The sequence below is a fragment of the Meles meles genome, chromosome 2, assembly GCF_922984935.1.
Source record: "Meles meles chromosome 2, mMelMel3.1 paternal haplotype, whole genome shotgun sequence".
Classification (NCBI taxonomy): Eukaryota; Metazoa; Chordata; class Mammalia; order Carnivora; family Mustelidae; genus Meles; species Meles meles.
Window position 1 is genome coordinate 180510642 of NC_060067.1, and position 22189 is coordinate 180532830.

The 22189-nt window shown below is 40.7% G+C and overlaps 1 protein-coding gene across 2 annotated transcripts in view; it reads right to left on the reverse strand.

Annotated features, from left to right (window-relative positions):
- NRG1 (neuregulin 1) overlaps nucleotides 1-22189 on the reverse strand; it is a 1111365-nt gene that overhangs the window by 169438 nt on the left and 919738 nt on the right. For both annotated transcript variants that reach the window (XM_045992965.1, XM_045993010.1), the window contains exons 2-3: nucleotides 11195-11372; nucleotides 1219-1340 (exon numbers count right to left, since the gene is read on the reverse strand). In XM_045992965.1, the coding sequence (XP_045848921.1) occupies nucleotides 1219-1340; nucleotides 11195-11372 (300 nt within the window). The remainder of the gene's footprint in view (nucleotides 1-1218; nucleotides 1341-11194; nucleotides 11373-22189) is intronic.

Below are 22189 nucleotides of genomic sequence, written 5' to 3' on the forward strand. Positions count from 1 at the left end.
TTCACTGGGGAATCCAGAGAAGGCTGGGGATTAACCTGAGGTTTTTCCCAACCCTGCTCCATATTTTTATCTTACTCCCTTCTCCCTGTCCCAGTAAGTCAATGGATACCAACTCCATCAGCCTCCTACGGAGCTGACCCTTCAAGTTACTTTTGCTCTCCCCTTCCTGGCCCTGCATTTTTACCTTCCGGTCTGCAGAGACCAGGCCTCTGCGGTGGGCACTCTTTTCCCCTCTCCCGCCTGGAGGGGAGCAGTGTCCTTAGGCTTGGCTTTTTAACACCTGACAGGGCTGGCAAAGGGAAAGGAAGCACCAAAGGGTATTTTGAAGTCACATTTTATTATTTCAAGAGACAGAGATGCTCACTGCTTTAGCTCATCATTGGTTTCTAGAGATGATTCCATCAAATCAGAGGAGCCAAGTTATCCCAAGCAGACACCCACCAGCGTGGGTTCTTTCACTTCTTGGGACAACTCCGAGAAGCTGCTGGAGCGTTGCTACCTCCAAAGTCATTCATTGGTTTAACCAATATCCCTGGCGCCATTCTTAGGAAAGCAGAAGCTGAAGACCACAGTTGGGAGGGCTTTGCCTCGAAGACTTTCATAATTTCAGAACTGATAGGCCTAACAAAAAATGGATAGGCCTCACTGCTACGACCCAGAGCCAGCTGTATTAAAAACACATATGAGAACATTCAAACTTCTAGGACTGAGTCAGGATTGTACTCTGGTAACATGCGCACACTACATATATTCATGTATAATATACATATGTACATACATATGTATGTAATATACATATATCCTGCATATACAAATGTATTCTGTATATAAATACACACACATATATATACACACACACAGATTCTGTTCCTGACAGAGCCAAAGACTTGACAGGCCTCCCTGACAAATTTAAAGAGGAAGCATAATCTCTTTTAGCAGCCTAGCCTATTTCTGCCATTGATGACCTTATTGACATTCTTAAAAAATAAAAGTCTGTGTATATTTCAGATTTATATCACCTCACGGGATAGAAGACACACCCTTATCGAAGTGTGTTTTATGGAAGACACCCAAGATACTTCAAGTACATGGTTTTCGTTCCATGTTTCTTATTTGTTCACAGTGAGATTTAACACACCGGTTGATGACAACTCTCACCACAGCTCTTGATTACTCCTCTTACAGCCTGAGAAATGGAATGTAGTAGGTATCTCTTACCATTTGAATCCACAATGGTGATATTGGCAGAGGCACTGTCATTTCCTAATTTGCTGGTCACTTTGCACATATATTCTCCAGAATCAGCCAGTGATGCCTTGTTAATGCGAAGTTCTGACTTCCTGTAAGATCAGGACCAAAGTGGTGTAAGTATATTTCAAGGAAATACAATGACCATCAAAATCTATTTCTCTGTAGTTTCAGGGTTCGCAAACTCCTCCTCCCCACTCCACACATACCACCTAAACACACAGCTTAACTAATACACAGATGTATGATTTAACCAAGAGTAAAGATAAAATCACATTTAAGTGATACTATGCACACGGCCTTAATTTTATCATCCAGGTTAGTAATTTAAAGAACATCTTCTCTACTTTTTCTTTTTATTCCTCTACCACCACCACCACTAAACACACTATGCCTCAATTTTTTGTTTTGTTTTTGTTTTTGTTTTTTCAAACCAACTGGTAAATTTTCTTCCTTTCTATATGTAAATGTCATCAGCCACTAGAACGATTCAAAAAGTGTAAAATCATTTACAGATCTAGTAAGGACAGACACTTAGGCAGGCTAGAATAGATTAAAATGCTCTACATTTTCTCAGTAAAGTAACATCAGGACTTGGGTTAATTCTGAATGAAAAGGATTTACAAAAGAATGGGAATTTATCTTTGAGAAGATTCACATTGCTAGGAGCATAGAAGAACACAAATCGTTCTTAAGATTGAAATAAATATAAACAGCGGCAGACACTGTCATAAAACTGCATATTAAATCAACAGTCAACACTCTTTCAACATCCGCAGCATTGTGATTTGCATCTGTCTGTATTTTACTGTTGCATATAGCCAATAACTTAAGCAGTCTCCATGATTGAAAAACACAGAACTACTGGGGCTGGTTGAGTTTACTGAAGACTTTTAAAAGCATCTCTGTCTACTCACTCCTGGTCCTGACTGCCTGGGCTCTTGGGATGATAACAAGGAAAGAAGGCAGGAAGCAAAGATGGCAACTCAAAATTCTATGCAAAGCTCCCATAATTTACACCTTCCTAGTTTTATAGTGAATTTTCTGGTCTTCTTGTCATATAATATTATTAATCAAATTCAATCAGTTGTTCTAATTTAACTGATAAAAATTCAACTCCTACTATTCTCTTCTAGTCTACTGAATGGGACCACCCATCTGGTCCCATATGTAAGCCTTATGGCTTTCCATCAAGGTGCCTTCACTTGTGCCCTTTGTTCCTCCTAGTATGGGGCATCCCGTATTTCCAGATACTGGCTGACTTTTCAGGACCATCTCAAGTGCCAATTCTTTCATCAAATCTTTCAGAATCATAGAGCTGCTGCCACTCTCTTCTTTGTCTAAATTCTGATAGCCTGGAGTACCTCTTCCATGATCCTCACAGTTCTTGAAGTAGATCTTATTTTTCCAGCTAGGACATACACTCTGGGCGGGGGGAGTCCGTAATTTAAACTTCTTTTTTTTTTTTTTTTTAAGATTTTGTTTTTATTTTATTTATTTGACAGAGAGAAATCACAAGAGAGGCAGGCAGAGAGAGAGAAAGGGAAGCAGGCTCTCCGCTGAGCAGAGAGCCCGATGCGGGACTCGATCCCTTGGTATGCTCCCAGTTCTATGAGGACATGCCCCTACTTTGTCCTTGGCACATCTTCAAGTGATATTGGATGAATGTGTGAAAAAATGAAGAAAATATTTGGATGCTCTCACTTAAGCTCACTCCAGGACCTAATGTTCCTAAATGTTGGCTGCAGGAAAGGAGGATGCCCTATTTAGAGGGCAGAGACAGTCGGAGGAGGTCCAGACCAAGGCAGCAACAGTCAAACCAGCATGTGGACTTAAAAATTAATGACTCAAACAATGTCAACAAGTAAACTTGAGAAAACAAAGGAAAGTACTGTACTCAAATAAATTCGGGAGACATTGGGTTAAACAAAAACAGGCTTTCTGTTGTTAATCCTGAGGAATTCTTAAAGTCTTTAATATGCTAGTGTGCCTTGACTCTCTAAGAGGGAAATATATTTTTGGTTACTCTCAAACTTATTTGATGATGGAATCCTTGTCATCCACACAGCGTAACTGCTCCTATTTCCTGAAAATGATGGTACGCAGAACAAAGTTGATAAAAAGTAGATCTAAAATAAAAACAGCCTGTTTAGCTGCAATGGGGGGGGGGGGGTCACCAAGGGCCATTTATGCATGGATATTCACACATTAATCAGAGGGATTCTCCACAGAAAACTTTCGCTGCAGTCTCTCCCTATAAACCAAAATAGAACTATGCTTACAAACGGTAAGCACCTTGGCAAGTTGATATTAAGATCTAATTATAAACTACAAAAACTTTTAAAATGATCAAAATACAATATTAGGATATTAGCCCTCCCCCAATCTAAGTTGTGTTGACTGTTTAAGCCCGGTTTTAGAGTATTCAAATCTGGTGTTTTTCTTAATGGATTATCAGCTATTTATACAAATTTGTCCATACATGCCAAGTTTCCTTCACGACACACACCTGTGAAGACCAGTCAGAAACAATACAAATACTACAGTAAGCTTGTCCAGCCCCCAAACAGCCCCATTAGCTGGCAGAATTTTCATGTACAATCGTGGAACCACTAATAATCGTGGATAGATAAATCATGAAGAAGGTCAGTTTGAGGAATAATATCCCGGTTTTCAACATAGAAGAAAAAGTGAACTAAAATAACAAAATGGTAACTTTTCTTGCTAAGCCCCCAATACTAATTCTAAGGTATCACAACAACCCAAGAACGTACAACACCTCAAGATTATAATCATTCCAAGAACACTCCTTTCCTACTTATATAAACTGAGGAACAGTCCCTGATGATAATGTGGGGAGTTCTTTCTTGACCCTGTGCCATTACTATTTTAACTACTGAATCGGATCAAACTATAAGAAACATGATAAAAAAAAAAAAGAAAAGAAACATGGTAATCAGTTTTATAGTTAACATAATCTTTTTTTTAAAGTTTTATTTATTTATTTATTTGACAGATAGAGATCACAAGTAGGCAGAGAAGCAGGCAGAGAGAGAGGGGTAAGCAGGCTCCCTGCTGAGCAGAGAGCCCAATGTGGGGCTCGATCCCAGGACCCTGAGATCATGACCTGAGCTGAAGGCAGAGGCTTAACCCACTGAGCCACCCAGGTGCCCCAATCTTTTTTATTTTTTTAATATTTTATTTATTTTATTTGACAGAGAGAGAGGTCACAAGTAGGCAGAGAGGCAGGCAGAGAGAGAAGGAGAAACAGGCTCCCCACCGAGCAGAGAGCCCGATTCGAGGCTCGATCCCAGGACCCTGAGATCATGACCTGAGCCGAAGGCAGAGGCTTAACCCACTGAGCCACCCAGGCACCCCTACAGATAACATAATCTTAAAGGGACAGTTCTTAAAATAAAAATTCTCCTAACAGAACTATACAGTGTTTCCTGGAATATTATTCCAAGTGATGTTAATAAATTTTATGCTTAAAAGAATAAGAAAAGGTTTTTTCTATGCTCAAATAAATATTGCACTGAACAAAGTTAAACAGATCTCTTTACAACAGCACCTCTTAGTGGGTTTTATGCAAATAAGTAGTGTGAATTTCTAAGGCAGGCATCACATGTAGCTAAGGTATCCTTTCAATAGAGGACACCCTCGGGAATTCTAGGACTGAACATCAATGGGCGAAGACCAAGATTCAATTTAATCAAGATAAGCAGAACAAATACATTCCAGCTCAAAAATCAGTAGCAGAAGTGCAGGCTTAGAGAGACGTGCCTTGACAATAATATATACAGAAAAAAGGATTTCAATTAGTCACGTGTTTAACATTATTCCATTTTAAGCAACTACTAAAAAAAGAAACTAGAAAAAAAAAGAGACACATACACTGTTTGGCCATATTAATATTAAAACAGCATAAATCAAATTGGATAAAAGTCTGAATACACTGCTCCCAGGCTGAATCACGACTAGAATATTTAATTATGTCTTGAAGTGGCATCTGATGAAAAATATCAATAACTAGAGGGCTTTAGAAGAGGTTGATCACAATTGAATAGGGTTTATCAATCTTATCACTCGAGAAGATTCTGTTAAAGAAACAGAGGTCCTATTGACAGGCCAACTATGAACAAAATACTGTTAGCTCTTTAAATATATTTCATAGTTGCCATCTAGAAAAGAAGACTATTTGAGGAGGCTCTTGAAGATGGAAATATGTCTAACAGGAAAAAGAAGGCATATTTTGAGTGATAAAGAAGAGTTTTTGAACATTCAAAAAAGGGGAGGGTGTCTTTCCCTTTGGAAAGACTCAAGTCTGGATAACCACCTGTCAAGAATATCTCTATGCAGTGAAAAGATTAAATTAGATCAGTGGTTTTGACTGTTTTGAAAAAAAAAATCCTGTTTTAAAACAAAAGCTTAATACAGACCCTCAGATTCAAAACTATCACAAAGAGACAAAAGTGTTTGGGGGTGGAGGTGGTTGGCAGTCCATTTTCAATTCAGCGGAAAATTAAGATTCTCCAGGGACACGATGGGAAAACCAATGCTCCAGGTGATCCCTGGGACTCCTGTGAACTCGAATGATACACTGAACTATAAGACTCTTTGATCCATGGGTCCTAGCGTACAGGGTGGGAAGTAGGAAAAGAGAAGAAATAGACGAACCTTTCTTGAAAATTATACATTGCAATGATCTGGGACTTTGATAAGTGTGGATACAACTGTCTTCTACTCTCTTCAATCGGCTACCATATGCTCTCCACAGGAAGGAAGTGAACTTGGAAAAAGTGTTGAATTCCCATCCAATCATCAAACAAATTTTTTGCTCCTTAATTAATGAGTTCTCTAGAAATCTGGAAGGGGTTGATGTTTCAGTGGACCTTCATTTTCTAAAAGTATTAAAAGAATTAACTCAGGTAAAGGGAGTTAAAACAATGCTTGGAATCCGGTAAGCTCCCAATAAGTGTTGGCTATCGTTACAATTATCGTTTATATTCCTGCCATATTTAAGATTTTTTTTTATAAGCATGCATTACTTTTAGATTAAGAAAAACAATACTATGTAAAAATAAATTAATACAGACTGATTTAAAGATGAAAGTTCTAAATTTCTCCTTTTTTGTATCAAAATGCAATCTATATTCTTTGAATAAGTGCTCAAGGATGGATTCAAGGTTCCAATAACTACTGTCTTCTTGGTCTTTTTAGGCTTGATTCATCTACCACAGTTTATGGGCCAAGACAACTCCCTGCATATAGGGAATAGCTCCTCAGTTTACATAAATCCATTCCTCCGATCTCTAAGGAATCATATACGAACGCTGTGAGTGTCTGTGTGAGCGTGTGTGCGTGTGCTCGACACAGCTTCAGATACTGTCCAACTGCCAATAACAAGAAGGGTACGGGGGAGGGGGGGAGACGGTTTCATTAGCAACTGCCAATACGGTACAGAACCAGGCACTGCACCAAATGCCTCACATAAGCCATACGAAATAGGCACTGAGTGGTCCCATTTACATACTGAAGGAACTGGAACCTTCCTTACATACAAAATTAAAATGACCTGCAGGAGCTGCTCAGCTGATGCAAGAAGGGAATGTGTGTGAACTTTTTCTAGAAGAGAGTCAAAGGCCCCGCCATAATGGACAACAGAAGCAAGAACTCCCTTCCAATTTTTGTAGAAATTTGACAAGACCAATTAGATCCAATTTTAAACACAATTAAAATAGGTGAGAGCGGAAATGAAGAGCTGAGACAGAACTACGGGCAACAAAAGAGTGTGCCATACACAAAACAATGGAAAGCCAGCCTTTTGTAGGGCTAGCATAGAACAGATATTTAAATGAGGCCAATCTGACAGCCTCAAATTTGAATCGGTCGCGTGCCATGCTCTTTAACCAGTTTTCTTGCTCAAAATGACCCACCAGGCAGAGGAAGCAGAACAAAGGGATAAGCAGACGCATAACGCTGGGGCAGTTTCCATTTTTTAAAACTGATTCCATACGCTGCTTTGCCAAATACAACAAACATAGGCTCAGATATATATTCAAAGTCATAGGAAGAACATGTAAGAAAGTAGTTTATTAGTAGGAACAGGGGCAGAAGGGTGAACTGAAATTGCTGATTGGTGTGGAGTTTTTTCGCAACACAAAGAGATGACAAGGAAATTCCGGCTGCTGTATACGATCTAGACTATGTGGAAAAGAAACCTAGACTAAGGATGGGAAAAGAGTCAACATTTTTCTTAAAATAAAGACAATCCCAAGGAAATCTTAAACTTCACAATGAAATTCACCTCTGCTTGATTGATCAAAGCCTCAGATTAAGTTTAAGAAACCAAATAACTGCTGCAAACCATTAACAGTTTGAATACTTTAGTAATGAAAAATGATGAATATGTAGATGAAACTGAAAAATGAGAGTTTTTTAAAATTAAAGACATGACCCTATGTCTTGAGGTGTCCGTAGCCGTGTGTTGTGCTTTACTCTACATAGCAAAATCACCAGTAACTGTGCATAAACAGGAAAACAGGAGGCATAGAGTCAGACCTATTTTAAATAAAAGCTTTACTGGGGCGCCTGGGTGGCTCAGTGGGTTAAAGCCTCTGCCTTCGGCTTGGGTCATGATCTCAGGGTCCTGGGATTAAGCCCCGCATCAGGCTCTCTGCGCAGCAGGGAGCCTGCCTCCAGCCCCACCCCCACCCCACCCAGCCCACCGTCTGCCTCTCTGTCTACTTGTGATCTCTACCTGTCTGTCAAATAAATAAATAAATAAATAAAAATAAAAGCTTTACTATTCATCAACATTAGATCGACAGCAGTAAACGGAACTTCCTTCATGCTCAGGGCATTCATTTTTTAAAAAAATGGGTATTAACAATAATGGTATCCATTCTCTTCTATTTATAGGACAAGTGGAAATAACAGGAGCATCTTGCAAATGTTAATTAAATTTAGATTCGGTTTGGTCCTTTAACCTTAAAAAACAGATGACAACACTACGGATTCACTTTGCACAAAGGGTCTTCTTTTTGGAAGATCAGCTACGTTAAAATGTTTTGCGACGAGTAATTTACAGTCACATCAGTGGCATGAAACGTTTTTTTGTTCCCACTTAATTCTTCCCAGCAAGGCTACTGTTTAAAAGAAGTAATTTCTGAGTATTGGCCTTTCTGGTATAATGGAATTTTATTAATATGTAGACAGTGCTCTTAGCTGTCTGGACCTATGAAGCCAACATGAAATTGCTTTTCTGAATACTAATGATACTTTTATATATGCCTATCCAAGCCATGTGACAAATTACCTCTTTAGGCATATACCTACAGTTTGCAAAACCATTTTCTCCATACCTGTCCACCTTGCTTCTTCCCAGGCATCCTCAGACTGAAGATGCTTTGTTCTGTTCCTTCAGCCTAGATAAACCTCTTCTCCCTCCCTTCTTTCTTGGCAGCCTCCTCGGTCCCTGACCGGGTCCCCTTCCCCCAGCTGTGCTCGCCTCTTGCTATGGCATCCCATGTCTATCACTACTGCAGCGCTTAAGACTGAGTATTCTAACTGTTCGCCATTTCTCTGCCCCCTAGACCACTTGGCTCTGCGTTCCCAGCATCTAGTCCAGGGTCTGACACACAGCAGCTTGTCCCATAAAGGGCAGAATTCCCCATCTTACTCCCCCACTGACCTCTTTACTGTCCTATAAACAGAACTTGCTACTGACGACAATTCCGCTCTTTCTCTGTCATGGCTGGGCCCACCCCACCCAGCCAGGCAAAGGGGATTCTGCCCCATCAGCAGATGCAAATCTACCTCCTCATGACTCCTCATGAAGCCCTCTGGGTCTCTCCCTCTTCCCAGCCTCATGGCACTTAGAATTAGTAACCTACAATTTAGCACTGGGCTTTACTACATGTATGATAAGCTAGAGCATACATTAGGGATATCTCCCTGATTGAATCTTGACTTCAAGTAGAATTTATCTTAACACAAATAATAATTTTCTAAACGGTCACTATTTGCAAATGGATGGACCTCTTGAAAATCCTGAAGCACCCCCCCGCCCAACCCCCAGCCCTAAGAGGGCTATAGCAATGGCCTGGAACAACTACGTTTTTGATAAGGCTGAACCAGAGAATCCCTATACAATCCATGACCCCCTGGAGGCAGAGATAACACCCAAGCTTCTCCCATTTCCCCACACTCCCAGCATAAAGCCTTCTGTGGGCGCTTAAATATTACTGATACCATTTGACAGCTGTGCGGAAAGAAACAAGACATTCTCCTGCATGTGAAGATAACTTAGTTTCTTACTAACGTGTCTAATTGATGAAAAACAAAACAGACACCAAACTCTACTCCATCCAGTATCTAAAAGTATTTTTTTTTCTTGTTAAACTCCTCTATAAGCATCATAGTTCCTTCTTTCTATTCACTCACTCTACCACTCTACTTCCCTCCCCATATGCACAGGCTATTAAACACGCATGCCTTCCATTTGTAGAAAAAGGAATAAAGTGTTAAGGAAACCAAGGAACAGATCTGTGTTCAGCTTGGTTTCTTACTACTTATATGACTCAAGGCAAGGCAGAACACTTTTTTGAATATTAATTTCTTAATGTGCAAAATTAGGCCCCCTGTACAGTTCAACTTCCCTTACTACCTAGGGGAATGTTGTAATAAATAAATAAGATTATGTAAAAAAAAAAAAAACAAAAAAAAACCAAAAAAACACATGCCACTTTGCAGTGTTATTTTCTGTATCTCTGAAGAACCACCTGCTGGAGAAATTAATACCCACTCTTTCTCCCCCTACCTCTTATTAGAGTACTTCCAAGTCAAAAGATCTTGCCAACACAATCAGTAACAAGAACAAGCAGCACAGTTAATAAAACCACAGAAACTAGGGGGGAAATTCCGTAATTATGGTTATTACAGCAATTAAACACGTTGGGAAGATTCAGTTAAATTTCCATTATAATCACTTTGCTGTCTCTTGCTCCTGAGTGTATGACAACTTTTTGGTAGGTGTTCTATAAAATCAAAGTACAGGAGGAGATTCTTTTGTTGCTGTTTCTGCTATCATCCCTGGGATTTCACTGGAATCCTCCGAGAGTGCGAGGAAAGAAAATGTAATCTTTGAGCTAGAAGTACTATTATCCATGCCACATCGATTAAAGGACTGTTTTACAACCAAAACGCTCACATACTTATCTCTTCCTTAATTTCAAAGTGTAGTGTGATAATAGAAGAGGATTTCTTAGGTGAGGAAGTACATAAAAATGGAGAGGATGGGAATAATAAAGGAGCCTCATTTTAGAGTAGGTGTAGACACCTGTCCAAGATGTCACAGGAACCACATGGAGCCCTTCCAATCCATCATGGTCCTCCAGGATGATTTAAGATTCTGGTAAGCCAAGATCACCCGATGTTTTAATGTCCTACATGGTTATGTAGTTTCACAGAATTGTCAGTTAAAAAAATCTTATTGGGTATCACTGGATATATTAACCTCTTAGGTGAAAATAGTTCAAATTCAAGCGATGGCGTTCTCTTCCCATAAATCTGGGTATTTACTGAACTTCCTTATGAAGCAGGGGTGTTGACTGTGGGAGGCACTGGTCCTCTCAACAGCATTTGTCTTGTTTTAAAGAAATCTAATTTTAAGATGTAACAGATTCCGATTACAGCAGCTCTCACCAAAACTTCTCCCTCTACACCTCCAGCTCTCTCCCATCCAATCTTTTCTTTCCTCATCTAGAAGTTTCGAGAATCAGAAACAACAATTTCTGGTCATCGTATAAGGAACAACCTTTTTCATTTATTATAGATTACAGCTTTTTGGTAAGTGAATTCATGGACTGGGGCTGTACATAATCTTTATATTTCCTTTCCTTCCCTGGCTAGACACTGCCTCTGCTATTACATGCATTATACTTACCCCGGCTTTTTTTGTATCTTGATGTTTTGTGGTTTGTTCTTTCGGTTTAATTCGTTCCCGTTCTTGAACCATTTGAATTTGAGAGAGGAGTATTCGGAGCTGGTCTCACACCGAAGGACGAGTTTAGAGCCTGTGGTGGACTCCTGGCTCCTCATCTCTTTCAATCGGGGAGGCAAAGCTAAAAAAAAAAAGAAAAGAAAAGAGAAGGAAAAAATTCTGATTATCTTTCAAAGAGAAATACATTAATTTTAGGTGAGCTTGATCAAGACACCATTCCCAAATGTTTTACTACCTGAGAGAGAGAGAAAATGAGTCAGACAAAATGGACCTCAGCTTGAAGAAAATGCCCAAATAAAACATACTTGGGCATTGGGGGTGGGGGGACTAGATTATAAAATATTCTAGATGGTTACTTCCTCAATCTTTACATTTTTCTGATGCCATTAAAAATCCTGGACATGGCTCATTTCAAAACCACTATGCTAGGGGCGCCTGGATGGCTCACTGGGTTAAGCCTCTGCCTTTGGCTCAGGTCATGATCTGAGGGTCCTAGGATCAAGGCCCGCATCGGGTTCTCTGCTCAGCGGGGAACCTGCTTCCTGCTCCCTCTCTCTGCCTGCCTTTTTGCCTCCTGGTGCTCTCTTGCTCTGTGTCAAATAAATAAATAAAATCTTAAAAAAAACACAACAGCACTATGCTAAAGGAGACTATGAACCAGGCCATCATCATCATCATCATTAGTTTAAATTCCAGTATAGTTAACGTACAATGTTCTATGAGTTTCAGATGTACAATATACAGGCCATTATTTTTAAAGCACGTTCACATCTCAGATCACAAATTATCTTCATCATGATTCTGTAAATAGGTACAGCAGGCCTCATACCCATGTTTTAAATGGGGAAGCTTAATTGCAGAGATGGGTAAGTGACTGACTTTCCATGGTTCGAATGTTTCTGGAGAGTCAGTTAGACTATGCTATCAACAGAGGTGACCCAAGGGACAGAGAATTCATCAGTCTTAACAATGTTCCTTTCTTCAAGACAGAAATTCTTCAGCGCCAATGCTCTTTCACTGGAACTAAGCTGTCCTACAATGAATGACCATTCTAGATGCCTACTATGCTCCTGTCGAATTGTCAGTTTGACTTCCGTAGCTTCTCCATAGAGACAGGAAGTACTTAAGTTGTGCGTTAGCCTGTAGAATACATGAAACACCTATATGCCATTCTCATTTTCAGCAGGACTGCTTAGAAGAGTATCTACTCTCTATTTAAATATTTATGGATAAAATGTTATAAAACCTGAGATTTGCTTCCAAATAAAATGGTAGTAGGGAATGGACAGACATAAAAATGAAACAAATTTCCCGATTAGTTAGTTGGTCATTGCAGAAGTCAAGCAACAGGTATACATGGTGTTTGGTGATACCAAAGATTCAATATAGTACACCTGGTTTTGTCATAATAAAAGTTTTTGAAAAAGAAAAAAATAAGAGCATAATGGATGGACTTTCCTTTGCACAGAACAGTTCACTTAATAATCAACATCACAGAACCCGAGCTCTCAAACAACTCTGTTTCCACCAAGGCTTAGAGAAGCCAACTACAAAGTCCACTTTTGCTCCAGTCCAGGTTTTAACAGAAAATCCCGAAAAACAAAACCCACGGCAAATTAAGACCGCCCCTCCCTGATCCAGGGCATAAGTATTTACTGGGTATGTGACCAGGACTCCAAGGACAGCAATCAGAGCCACGTCAGACACGAACAGGAAATGAAGTGCCTTTCCTACTCAGGGTCTGTTTGCTTTTCTACAATTCTGCCCTTACCAAGTAAATCAAAAAAATGTCAGGAATAAGCGTAGGAAGGTTCCTACAAATTATAGCAAAAAACCATTTGAACACTGTGATGTCTCAGCAGTGCTCCTAAAATTACATGTCCCCTTTTTATTTACTTAGGCACTAGGAGATGCGGTGGGGAAGCAGACATTTGAGGCGCACACCCAGGGACAAGGTAGAAAACTCATTTCACCTGTTCTTTGCCTTTGATACCTGTTGATTTTGTCTGGTTCTTGTTTTCTGACAGCTTGAAAATAAGATTTACTTCTGAACAGATTTTATGAGAGTTTCTCTTTAAGATGGGGTCTGTGAATCTCTCTTTCGGAGGTTTTTTAAAAACAGACCAAATTCTCGTCTATCTGGAATTGTGTCCGTATGGTCTCATTAACTCCTTAAGATCATCTTCGATTTTGTTCAGCCCAGTGAGGGTTTTGAAGGAACAGATTTGATGGAGCTAAATGGCACCAAAGAAACCGGCTTACGCGTATTGAGAAAAATAAATTGCCTTGTTATTTCACGTATTAAACTGAAAGAACTAGTTTGATACATTTTTGGTTTTCCCTGAGTTTTCCATTTAACTTGGCACACGACCCAAACTCTCAAGGTTTATTCCCTTGCCTCGCAGCAAAATGTTTTCACCGCAGTATTTCATAAATCCTTAACTAACTCTCCATAAGCACTGTGTCCCCTCACCCACCACTCCACACCACTGCTTATCAATACCGTCTCAAAAGAAACCTGCTAGACTTTGTACTATTTAGTGTGAATTGGACAATTTTTCATCAAATCATTTGCACCTTTTTCCTTTTCTCTCAATTCCCTTTCTCCCTCGCACCTCTCCCTCCCCTCCTGGCTCTTTATCTGCCTATCTATGATTTATTTATTGAGAATCTGGGTTTCAAATGTGAGAAAACAATCAGACAAATTCAAAAGGTGGGATACTCTGCGAAACAACTGGTCTACACTTCAGAAGTGCTGATGTCATGAATGATCACAGGAGACCGAGCTTGAGAACTGATAGAGACGAAAGGTGATTAAAAGACCTGACAAAAACATCCAACGTATAGGTTACACTGTGTAGCTGTCACTGACTCCTGAGTCAACGGAAACTCTCTGAAAGCTATTATTGGGACTCGTGGGGAAATCTGAATCAAGGTATTGTATCATCATGGAATTTCTCAAGTGTGGTCACTGCGTTGTGGTTACGCTTAGGTGGCATCTGCTGCAGTATTCGGGGTGAAATGTCATGATATTTACAGTTAAATGTCAAACAGTTAAAGCAAATAAGGGAAGGCATGCCTCCATAGCTGCATCAACACACGCACGGAAAAAGAAAAAAAGGAATCTTGGTTTCTCTCTTTTTTCGCCTTTTTCATCTACTCTTGCTGCAGTTCAATAAAAGGCTCAGGATTTCATTAGGTTTTAAAATCTTGGTTGAGTAGGCCATCGGGAAGGGGATTCTTGGGAATATTTGAGTTTTCATTTCTAAATGTATCTCCTAAAATTATAGCCTCCATTTAGATTCTGTGAGTGAGGGGCGCCCGGGTGGCTCAGTCGGTTAAGCATCTGCCTTTGGTTCAGGTCTTGATCTCAAGGTTCTGGGATCGAGCCCCATGTCCAGCTCCCTGCTCAGTGGGGAATGGGCTTCTCTCTCTCCCTCTCCCCCTGCTTGTGCTCTCTTTCTGTCAAATAAATAAAATGAATACATTAAAAAAATAAAATAAAAAATAAATTCTGTGAGTGGGAGGGCACTGAAATCCTCACATGGTTCATCGCCATATCCATGACTTTGGGGCTCCAAAACCTCCTTCGGTGGGAGGAAAACAATCACTCATCTGGCAGGTCAATGCTTATCCCTTCCTCTGGCATTTCACGTGCAAAGACCCATAGCTTTCTTGTTTTCAAGAGGTGCTCTGCGATGTAGCACTGCAGAGACCCTCAGACAGAAAGTCTATTTTCAGTGAAAGCATCAGCTGCGGAAGCTGACTCCGTGTATAAACATCTCTTCATGTCTGGGCTTCTGGTCTATCTGTACTGAGGAGCCCGAGTCCCTCTGACTTGCACAGAGTTGCAAGTCCATCAGGAGCGCAGAAGTTCCCAGCTACTCTAGTTCTGCAACACAACAAGTTTGCTTGGGAGAATGTCCCCGCTGTATCCTTCAGCGGTGACCATCTAGGACGGGAAGATACCCCACTTTTCAGAGAAAGGCTCTTTCAGGGAGTTAACTTAAAATCCTGCAGAGCATAAATGGAGAGACAAATCTGTATACCACCAACAGAGCCACACCCCACTGTGGCCTTGGTCCTCGGTGTTGTCAGTGGGACCTTCCAAGAAGCACTATACAGACTTCCACACTCATCTTGCTGGAGCCCAGATTCAAGTATCCTGGAGACTTGGAAATGACCTAAAATTTTTCTCTGTCTCCTTACATAACCACACTAATAGAACAGCCCAGGATAGTTCAGATTCTCCATAAAATGCAAACTAATATTGAGCACCTATGATTTGTGCATTTTTTCTCATCTACCCATAATGAGGTAGTTGAAGAAATTTTCTCTTATTAGATTAGGAAAGCATTTCACTATGTATGTTTCCTAGTCAATGCTTTGCTCCCATGAAATAATCTCATTCATTTCATTGACAAAAATCTACTCCACCAAGTACTTCCTAATACTCAGACAGAAGTTCCTAAGGCCAGGGGTTGTTCCTAAACTGGAAGGCAACATTTTTTCACTGAGTACTTGGATTTTAACACTGAAAAAAAAAAAAAATTGTATTTGCCTCTCAGTCCCCAGCTAAGAGTAAATGGTCCGTCAATTAAAAATCGCTTTAAGGCGGGGCACCTGGGTGGCTCAGTAGGTTAAAGCCTCTGCCTTCCGCTCAGGTCATGATCCCAGGGTCCTGGGATGGAGCCCCGCATCAGGCTCTCTGCTCAGCAGGGAGCCTGCTTCCCTTCCTCTCTGCCTGCCTCTCTGTCTACTTGTGATCTCTGTCTGTCAAATAGATAAAAAATTTTTTTAAAGAATCGCTTTAAGGCAAAGGATGCTAAGTTAATGCTTTGAATGCAGTAAGTGTTCTGAGAATCTCAGACATGATTTAATTGTCTTTGGTCTGTCACCATTCAGAATTTCACTTTTCTGGTCTCGAAAACAACATAACAATAGAGCAAGTGTTGGGCAGTGTTTGCTGAAATCGATTTCGAACTTGCTTGACATTGATATGAATGTACCGACACCCTTAGAAATGTATCAACAGAGACAAGACAGTAAAGCGCAAAGAAAAGCAGCCTTTAAACAACAGAAACTCCAAAACCTTCAGAGGGATGTCACACCCTTTACGGGCATTTCTTTTTACTGGCTTGAAGTGTTTTAAAGCCTTTTAGAAGATCACAAACACAGTCTTCCGACTCTAACTCAATGCAAGCAGATATACCAAGACATTCAAAAAATCTATTTTTTCACCTCTATGCTTCTTTTTATTTTCCCTTAAGACATTATTTATTCATTTATTTAGAAATGAGGGAGGCAAGAAAGGGAGAGAGAATCCCAAGCAGCCTCCCCGCTGAGCATAGAGCCCCACATGGGACTTGATCCCACGCCCTGAGCTCATGACCTGAGTCGAAACCAAGAGTCAGACGCTGAACCCACTGAGCCACCTGTGCGTCCCTAAACTTCTATGTGTCTTATTTGATAATGTCACCCAGTGCAGGAAAAAAAATAATTGTGGTCCAAATCTTCATTTTACATTCTGACCACACAGAACTTAAGGCCATATGTGCATTTATTCCAGACTTTGATGTGTGAATAAATACTTGTGCTCCAGGTAAAATAAATGCGTAAAAAGAACGATTCCTCAAAGGGATCCTCCTGTTTTAATCGCCTATACCATCCATGTGTTTTAAAAATACATTCTGTGCTGCTGCTTCGAATACTGTACTGCATTGTTAAGAACAGGAAACCAATTTTAGCACGTGCTTGTGGAACCAGGATACGCCGACAGCGTGTGACCCTAGATAAGTTGTTGTTTCTCTGTGTGGAGGATCTGACCACGCAGAGCTAGCTCCTATCATGACTCTCCCTGTCGGACTAGTTCATCTGAAGAGCTCCGCCACACTGAACAAATTAAACAGGAAACCTGCAAAATATTATCAAATACCAGTGAGCTTGCAGCTGCGATCTCAGGGAAAGCTTCCCCTCCCCGCCCCATCTTCAGTCCTGACATCACACACGTGCAGATCGCGGGGTGAAAACTGGTTGTTGGTGAATGAGAGCCGCACGCATACCCTCACTCAGTCCTTTAAGCAGAACGATGGCCCTTTTCTGTAGTCATGTTAGAGGTAAATTACTAGACTCCCAAATTCCTTTCCTGGTCGGATTTCTCCCTCCCCGGACCATCTTATGGGGAAGATTACGGTCTGGCACAGAGTGGAGGTGGCTAATGCTCTGCCATCTGGTCTTCTGAGCTGTGCTCACCGCTTTAAGCTTAAAAGGGAAAATGTATCTTATCAGGTTAAACTTTGTAAATACAGCTGTGTCAAAGACAGCAAATCCCAACGGCAGCGGTAGTTCAGAGTGCTCCTTGGACTACCACGCTGGCTCCTGATGCACGGAGTGGTCTGAAGGCATGGTAAGAACCTTATAACCCAGCAGACTCCCTGTGTGTTGCCGCACGTGGGAACACGTGTACATGTGTTCACACCGGCCCATGCTCCTGCTGAGTCATCCTTCAGATAGACTGTCCCCGTCTCTACTTAACTGAGTCCCCCGTGAACTAAAACGCACCTGCTCTTTGTCCCTTTGTACTCAGCAGAGATATTTGGAGGATGAGCTCAAACGCTTCATTTGAGAGAAAGCGACTTCATCTGAGAGAAAGTCACTATAAGATTCAAGGTTTTATTATAAAGTATTCTCAAGCTGACTCTGTATCTCAAGCTGACTCTGGCAGCAAACCAAACCTAACCAGAAAACACGCTAGGAATATGCTTCCAAGTGTGGTTAGGATAGCTGGACTCCAGAAATACCACGTAGGCAGGTCTGTGTCCAACTTCTTATATGGTGCAAGGGGGTGCGTTCACACTGCTGAATACCTTTATGAGCATACCAGATAATCCTCACAGCATATGTACGGAACATGTCATTACACAACGTAAAACAATAAAATGGAGAGCAGTATTTCAACATTTGACTTCAAATATTCACAATGGTAGTGTCTCTACAGACAAAGTTGGCTTCTTCCTGCTGTTAACTCTGATTGCCCAGACACATCCCTTTCCACTGGAGGGGACTTTTACGTGTGGGCGGGCTCCAAGTTTCACTTCTCCCAGTTAACTGTTACAAGTTGAGTGAAACAATAGGATTCTTTTAAATGCCCTATTTGAGGGGATGAGCCACAATCAGTCCCATCAAAAGGTAGGCATATTCTAAGACCCCAGAGAATAATAATCACATTGCATATTTGAATGCCATACCCAACAGGCAGCATTGAAGAAAAGCACATGTAAAGAAAGAGGAAATTATCATTTAAGGAATCGATCCCTACCAAATCAAAGGAGATGTAAGAATAGTTACTAGTAGGTGGTCACAGTCTCTATTTGAAGGATTAGGCTATTGGTTGTGGTAGCGGTGGTGGTGATGGAGTGTGTGTGTGTGTCCATTTTGATTAGCACTGTATTCAAACATTCAAATGGCTACCTTTATTAGATGCAAGATACATAGGATCTGAGGGGCCTAGCACAAAGCAGAACCTCAAGTGCTTGTAAATAGAACAAAGGATCTATAAGATACTGAGAAAGTAGAGACCAGGTCCAAAAGCTATTCCAGAGGCCACGGTTACCTTCTCAGAAGACTTATTGCTTAGAACAAAAGAGCCCTGTGATATTATTTTTTGTTTTAATGCATTCTACCGGATTAGGACTCTTTATTCTCTCTGCCATATAATGCCAAAGAAAAGGAAATGTTAAATATAATGGGAAATTATATTTTTGTCAAATTAAGTAGTAATCTCTCCTTGGGAATTTTCATGTTCTCCTCTATTTCTCTTCTCTGGTCATCACTGTTCAAACATTCTCTGCGGGAAGCCAGTCTCTGTGAGGATGCCGGTCATGACCACCACAGCCCTTCTGGTGCTCTCTGGGTCCTACACAGGAGTCTCACCAGAGGCCAGGTGTTTACCCACTTCAGCAAGAGGAGCCCACACACTGAAATATTATCTCCTCTGCCTCCAAATCAAAGTTGATCTTCTTTGTTGATGGACCCCAGTCCACAAGGTATAAGTTTGCTCTCTTAACTAGTAAGTGTGCTCTTTTTTTATAGTCAATACATATCCCCAAATCTACCATTTCTCTGCAACAGGTCTTGCAAGTGGGTAATTATTTTACAAGTGACGATGGGGTGGGCAGTTATATGGGAACTTGAATTTGCCTGATGTCACAAGGCTAACACACACAGGGCTAACACATCTGGACTTGAACCTGGGACTATCCTCTCCAGCAAGGGGTGCTTCTGTGCAGCTTAATGTGAAGGCAGGAAAAGGGGAGGAGGACAGCAAACTCAAAATGGGGCAGACTATTCCATTCCATAGCCACTGTGGTAATTTTCTTTTTCTCATAATAAGCTATATAAACCAGATCACCTCTCCACGTATGTCTGTGGGAGATTTACAGCACCGCAAAATTCTACGGGGGACAATATGTGCAGATTTATTAGGTAAGAGAACTTTTCTGCCTGAAAATTGATATTATGTTTGTTGAAATTAGCAGTCTTCTTCTCTATGGTTCTGTAGTTCTGTGCCCAGTATTTCATAAGCTGAGGGCCAAAGATAAAATTATAAAACTACCAGAAGAGTGTTCCAAAAGTCTATGAGATGAAGTTAAAATATTTACAGTAACTGCTTTAGAACAGCAACAACTAACACTTATTGAGTACCTATTGTGTGCCAGGCACTGTTCCAAGAACTTTATGCCCACTCTTTTTAAGTTCTATAACCATTCCAGGAGATATGTATTACCATCATCACGCCCAATTTATAGATGAGGAGACAGACACAGAGAAGCCAAGCCAATTCCTACTGTCACACAGCTGGTAATATTGTAGCACGAGTATCTAGACCCCAGAAGGCTGACCCCAGAGCTCCTGCTCTTAAGCAGTGAGCAATAAAAATTATTTGCTAAGTTGGCTAGGCTCCTAGGTCAAATGTCAAATGTAATATACTGATATCTTAATAGTAACCATAGTTTCCTGATTACATCTGGGATACACTACCATGACAGCTTGTTTCTGCACATATTCCCAGGACAAAAAAGTCGAGAGAGAAAGGAGATATGAAAATGGCTGAATTTTCTAAGCCACTTTGATGATTTATAGGGAAATCAAACAAGACAGAACACTTGAAATTGGTATGCCAAAACAATTTTTTTGAACTGGGTGACTACCTGTCATCTGCCAAACGCCACAAGAGTAAACCGTGTTCTATCTCCCTCCCATGTTCACTGAAACCCGGTATCCCTTGTGTAAGAATACAGCAACAAGAGGGTCTTAACAGATGAATGTCGTCCTTTCAAGGTGTAAAGGCAGTACACGGGGACAATGGATGCTGGAGTAAATCACAGCAGAGCTGCTGGCAGCTTCAGGCAGGTGTCCAGCAGGGCTGCCTAATGAGTGCTGTCCCCACAGCTGCCCCCAATTATAGGTGCACCTTACTCATGGACAGAACCTAGACGATGTCCCACCAGCTTCATTAAGGGCATCCATACACAGGGTTGAAATGGATTCATTTCAGTTTGGCCTAACTGATGTGTAGCAAATTTCATGTGATGTAAGTTTATAAATTTGATCTTCTCTGTGGTCAAAAAGTAGGGCTTTCTTTTTCATTTGTTGCACAAACCTGCCATAGTCCACTCCAGTACATCACTTAAAAATGGAGAAATGGAGATATATCTCATCACTGCAAATTTGATATTATATTTATTTGTTTTCTTATTGGAACGAGGCTTTTCTCTTCTGATGTGTTTATGGTTTAAGTCAATTTAGCACATTAGCATGACCGTGATGCATTAATATTTATCTTCATAACCATGATTTCATTGTTCGAACTGAATTACAATCATTTAATTAACTGATGTCACGAAAATTCTCTTTTTTTCATTTGAAAGAAGGAAATGATACAGAAAGAAGGAAATGATACAGACAGACGTTCTAAACCAGATAAAATTCCCAGGTAAGATGAGTCAGCCCTTGATTATAATTAATTTTAAACAGTGACAACTATGTGAAGACTTTTAAGCGTGGTGTAAAACATATGCACAAAACCTAAAGCCTGGTTTGTGAGCAAAGCCCTTCACTGATCTGCCAATGACAGCTCCTCACAATCTATTTTTCACATGGCCATTTGAAATTTATTCCTTCTACGCAGAAGAAGAAAAAAATTTTTTAGCAGTGCTAACCATAAAATAAATGCATTCTTTTGGGACATCTATGATCTATTTCTTTGTTATTTAGGCTGGTCAGCTTTCCTGGCAACCACACGTTTCTGACTATTCCTTTTTATTCACAGATAACTTAATAAACTGGATGATGGGACACCTGGGTGGCTCAGTGGGTTAAACCTCTGCCTTCCACTCAGGTCATGGTCTCGGGTCCTGGGATTGAGTCCCACACAGGGGTCTCTGCTTGGCAGGAAGCCTGCTTCCCCACACCCCCTGCCTGCCCCTCTGCCTACTTGTGATCTCTCTCTCTCTCTGTGTCAAATAAATAAATAAAAATCTTTAAAAAATAATAAAATAAACTGTTTGACACTGGAAGGTACAATGCTAGGATGGAAAACAGCCTTCCTGACTCACTGAGGCCCACCAGATCTAAAGCTAAATTTCTCTCCACTCTGTTCCCCACAGTAGTAAATAACCAGCCATGCATTCCCTTCTTACATAGAGCCTCAGGTCTGACTTTCTGAAGATCTTTAAAGCCTGGGTAGCTTTTTGCATTTTTTAAGCAGGTCGGCAGACAACCTAACAATTGAATCCTTATCATTTTACTTCTACCCCACAGGAAAGACCAGGGAAGGCGATTTTCTTATCTTTAGGTTCCCAGGGTCATGCATTGGGTGAAGAGGTGGAAAATGACCAGAGTCAAATTAAACAGATATTCCTAGTAAGAAAATCTGGG